At 46.7% G+C, this 4,913-nt stretch overlaps 1 protein-coding gene across 1 annotated transcript; it reads left to right on the plus strand.

The window, feature by feature from the left end:
* The first annotated feature begins 249 nt into the window (after positions 1–249).
* LOC115327520 lies at positions 250–3,742 on the plus strand. The gene is made up of 3 exons (XM_042291506.1): positions 250–310; positions 1,579–1,805; positions 3,392–3,742. Exons 1-3 carry the CDS (start codon positions 250–252, stop codon positions 3,740–3,742), a joined length of 639 nt encoding a protein of 212 aa, XP_042147440.1.
* The last annotated feature ends 1,171 nt before the right edge of the window (positions 3,743–4,913 follow it).

The following is a 4,913-nucleotide window of genomic DNA, read 5'->3' on the forward strand; positions in this document are numbered from 1 at the left end:
CGTAGAGTATTTAGTGACTCTAGGTTGGACGTGCGGCGCGACTATCTTTGGCCGTGGGTCGGGCTGTGCGCAAAAAAGTCTGTCTGATCTTATCACTGATCTCATAGAGATCGGTGGGTCTTACTGACTTCAACAGCGGTCGTCCGAGCAGAAGCATGACCGGCTGTTCTGTACCGCTGTGTGCCGCTTCGTCGCGGCAAAGGGAGTCCGATGCTTCCGCTTTCCCCAAGAAAAGGCGCGAAGAAGGAAATGGGAGTCCTGCGTCAAGCGCGGACGCTGGAAGGCAAGTCACACCTCGAGGATCTGCGAGGTAAGTTACAAAACACGACCACTTTATTACGATATTAGGCAGTATTCAGAAATTGTCTTAGTAGCTCCGATCGATTGCTTCATGATCGGAGTTGTTCGACTCAAAATCAGCCCTCGCTTTTCCTCACCGGTCGGATCGAGCGATCAATCGGAGTTGTGACGTAAGGAATTGATTCTCTAAAGCACCCCATCCCCGAGTTTTAAGGTAATACCTATATCGATATCCCTTTTCTGCCATTAGGGCATGTTCACTAATTAGACTTCCCCGATCAAAATAGGTTGAGGCGGTAGCTTTTCAGCGTGCGAGTTTCTCGCTCGTGCACAACTTTGTGATAACTTTTTGTGCTTATTTTACTGTTCAAAGAGCCTGAAACGATCTGATAAGCGCGGAATTCGGTCGCGTGCACGTGCACCAAGTTTCTGTGGTTCAGTGACTGCATGCTATCCTCACCTTTCGATCAATAGCCTTGATTCGCGACTGGCCACCAACTTTTTCGTTTTTTTTGTTGGATTCTTTTTGTGTGTGTATGAAAATAATCGTTGATGGTGAACCTCGAGCATGAACAATAATATGTTTTCGAGACGATACTCGCGAATGCAAAAATCGCGACATATCTCGGTAGTCGGCTTGTGATCTATTTTATGGTCATGTCGCACAGCTCGACGTGCTTGACAAAATGATATGACCTTGTCCCTGTTTGATTAGTACTTACGTCGCTCCCTTCGTGCAAGGCCGAAAAATTAAATAAAATAAAGCGCATTTTACGGTAACATTTTTTTTTAAATATATTCAGGATTATTTTGACGTGACATATTATGCAAATATTTTCTTCAATTTTTGTTTACGCTCACGTCTGTGCCTTCCAATCTGCACATAAATAACAATCTCATTTTTTGTTTATATCAGCGCCACTCCGAAGAAGACCAGTACGAGATGAACCGCCAAGATGGGTGGCGACTTCTCAAGCGGACAGCTGTACCTACGTTGTTTGATTTCAGACGTAAGTGTTACTATTACTATATGAAGCACAATTACTGTCTGTGCCTCACTCGTTTGCGTACAATTTTATTTTGTGTTTAGGTCTGTGCTGTCTCTCCCTTTGCTGCGCAGCGCAGCGGAAGCGAAGAAACCCTCCGCACGGCGAGCTCCTCCGGTTGATCGTGGAGATGCAACAATTGGTCGTGCAGGTCCTTCGTCCATTTTTGCGGCAGGAGTCTCGGACTAAGAAGACTCTGGCACGGAGGACACTCAGGCAAACCCCATTTCAGAAGAAAATGTTCACGACCGCCTGGACGATACAGTTGATATCGTGACACTGCATACAAGTGAACTGCAGAAAACTTTGCAAGACACAAAAAGGAAAAACTGCGATTTGGAAGGAAGCCTGTCAGCCGCAAAGAAGTTAAAGAGAGCTTTAAGAAAACCAAGGCAGCTAGAAACAAAACTTTCCACCTTGACCAGAAATTTGACATTTCTAAACGAAGACCAAAAAAGTGTTTTGGAAAAACTGAACAGAAGAGGCTGTGCTTTGAGTGCTGACACCATACGGAAGGGACTACAGCTCAAGTTTGCCTGTGGCTCCACAGGCAAACTTGAGCAGGGCGACCCCCTCCCGACGAGAAGGACGCTGTGCAGGAGACTGCAACACCTGTCATTTCAGCCTGGAGGTGTGCTAACTGAAATATTGCGTGTGATGGTAACGAAAGTCGCTGCGATGTGAGACATTGAAAATGATTGCGTCCTTTTTCCTGATGAAATGGAAATTCGAAAAGGCGTTGTGTTGGACCGTGGCAATGACACTTTGCTTGGAAAACGACGCTGCCCAAGAGTGACCATCGTGCAAACCATGCTCTCGTTTTTATGGTGGGAGGGATCAACTCACGCTGGAAACAAGTCATAGCATACCACTACACGGGCGCATATATCAACGGAGACGAGCTGAAGAAGCTTGTTTTTGACTTAATCAAGCTCTGTGCGGACATTTCACTACGTGTGCTCTGTGTGACGTGTGATATGGGCAGTTCTAACCGTGCCATGTGGAGATCCCTAAACCTCTCCAGTTCCCGCAGTTCTGTGACCGTATGCAGTGTGCCGCATCCCTGTGATGATGGTAAGCCATTGTTCTTCATGGCAGACCCCGCACATGTGTTGAAAAATATAAGAGGGCACCTTGTACGAAAAGACGTGATGCACCTAAGTGATGAGGTGGTCTCCAAGTTCAGTTCACCAAGCAGCGAAGTCTCAATAGAGCAGGTGGAAATGGTGCTAAAGTTGGACACTGAGCAGCTGCGTGTGGCACCCAACTTAAACAGTGCTCATGTGTCAAATGGCCATTTCACAAAAATGAAAGTCGGAATGGCGGTGCAGCTATTCACGGAAGCTCCCTCGGCCATTCGGTATTTTATCCAACAGAACAAACTGCCAGTTAAGGCCGAAGCAACTGCCTGGTTTTTCGGACTGGTGTTTAAATGGTACACCCTAATGACCTCTCGTCATCCTGTCGTTGCTTTGAGTTTGGCGAATGAGAGCAAGTATGAGGAGGCCGTTTCAACTCTGAAGCGCAGTATTTGTGTTGTTGAGAGCTTGGGGATCGGAGTGAAGGAAGTATGGAAGCCATGCCAGGCAGGGGTACTAATGTCGACAACTGTAGTGTTGCAATTGCACGGTGTTCTTTTGAAAGAGTGCGGCTACAATTTTTTGCTGACAGGACGGTTCACTCAAGACTTTCTTGAGAACCTGTTTTCAGTTGTCAGAATGATTTTTCCAGTGCCAAACGCATACGGCGTAAAAAATGCACTCAAATTGTGACAGTAAGCCAGTTCATCAGTCCCCTAAAATTCAGGCTACGACATTGACGACAGCACCTACCTGGTAGATTTCCTTACCGCAGAAATCAAAGAAGTGCAGCAAGAAGTTGAAGAGCCTCCAGGAGATGATGAGATTATAGAAATGGAACCACTCTCTAGAACCAAGTCCGACATTGTTGCTCATTTGGCAGGGTTTTTGGTTAAACCTCTGTTCTCCGCTGTACAGTCGTGTCGTGTCTGCACACAAATGCTAACTGCAGAAGATACTTCCGAGGAGCATGCTCTTGTGCTTATGAAAGAATATGTTCAAGGTGGAAAACACCTCACTTACGTCAGCCTGGAAATCTTCAACTTGGTTTCTTGTTGTGAGGAGATATTTAAAGCGTTCTCAGAAGAAGAGGACATTTGTCTTTTGAAGAGCCCAATGAAGACCGTGAGGCGAATCATTGAGCAATCTGTTCCTGTTCCCCGTGTTGCGTGCAGCAAAAACCCAGATATAATGCGCAGGTTGTTCGAGCGTTTCTTCGTAATGCGCCTGCGCATTTACTTGCATTGGCTAAGTCTGCCGGAAGAGTCAGATGATGGCTATAGTAGTAAAACGGTCGCCGATACCAACCTGCAGTGAGATGCAACTTTTCGCTTTTGCAGAAATAAATCTTGTTGTATACTGAGTTAAGGTATTTGTGTCTTTTTCCTGTAACGTGGCATGTGCTATAGTCCGTTGCAACTCAAGAAGGTGGGGCGAGGGAAAGGAAGGCCGGCGAGGAGAAAGCAGGCTGAACGCTAGAGAGAGGAGGAGGTTTCCCCCTCTCCTCTCCAGCGTTTCGTCTGCTTCCTCTTTCCCGGCCTTCTTCTCCTTCGCCCTACCTTCTTGAGTTGCAACGGACTCTAGTAAACATATTTAGTTTAATAAATTACTGAACAAGTGCATAATATACAAACCGAGCTCTGCAATAAGTACCTCATAATGGTAGAACAGTTGCTCCATTTAACAACCCTACGCAAAGTCGCTACAATGTATAATATTCTGCCATTATGTGCTACTCCATATCTTGATCAGTACGGATAGGGGTTGCTACTTAAAAGTGCTGCACTCGCTTTAGGAAAAAAAAAAAAGATGTGGCAATTAAAAAAGGAAAAAAAAAAAGGACGTGAGAACCCAAAGGCCGTGTGCTCGCTTGTCATGACGTTTGCGTCGCATATGCTCATTTTATTCTTTATTTGTATGAGCAAAAATACTGATACGGGCGTCTGAGTTGGAAAATACAACGCGAAATGGAAGTTACATGACGGCAGCCTACGTAAGCACATCCTAGGTTAGAAGTAGCCCGCCCGCAATAGCGCATCGGCATGCGCTTGAACCAAGATGGCGGCGCCGACGGAGATGTCTCCACCCTGGACGGAGGCGCATTTATCCAGGCACCGTAGGTGGCACTAGAGTTCTAGGTGGCACGGACACGCAGCGCCATCTAGCGGCGGTCGTTGAAACTGACGCGCGCAATCTTCTCGTAAACTTCTCGTAGAAGTAGAAACTGAAGTTCAAAGTAGAACACTTTTAAAACAGACATGTCTAGGAGAACACCAGATAAGGGTCAGCCCACACCGGACACTGAACAGTGTCCGAGGTGTCATCTCCGAGGCTGATCTCATAGACTGCAGCGAGGATGAAATTCTGGCTGGACACCAGAAACAGGCTGTGGTGGCCGTCAAGCGGATCGCCATCCGTAAAGCCGGGCAGGAGCAGCCAATCAAGCATCTGATGCTGACCTTTGAGCTGCATACGCTTCCTACGACCG

This window comes from Ixodes scapularis, unplaced genomic scaffold (genome assembly GCF_016920785.2).
Source record: "Ixodes scapularis isolate PalLabHiFi unplaced genomic scaffold, ASM1692078v2 PGA_scaffold2__306_contigs__length_199485367, whole genome shotgun sequence".
In the NCBI taxonomy this organism is placed as follows: Eukaryota; Metazoa; Arthropoda; class Arachnida; order Ixodida; family Ixodidae; genus Ixodes; species Ixodes scapularis.

Coding starts and splice junctions, on each gene's coding strand:
- LOC115327520 (XM_042291506.1), top strand. CDS start 250: ATGGGAGTCCTGCGTCAAGCGCGGACGCTGGAAGGCAAGTCACACCTC. Junction 311..1,578: donor ACACCTCGAGGATCTGCGAG/GTAAGTTACAAA, acceptor ACCCCATTTCAG/AAGAAAATGTTCACGACCGC. Junction 1,806..3,391: donor TAAACGAAGACCAAAAAAGT/GTTTTGGAAAAA, acceptor GATACTTCCGAG/GAGCATGCTCTTGTGCTTAT.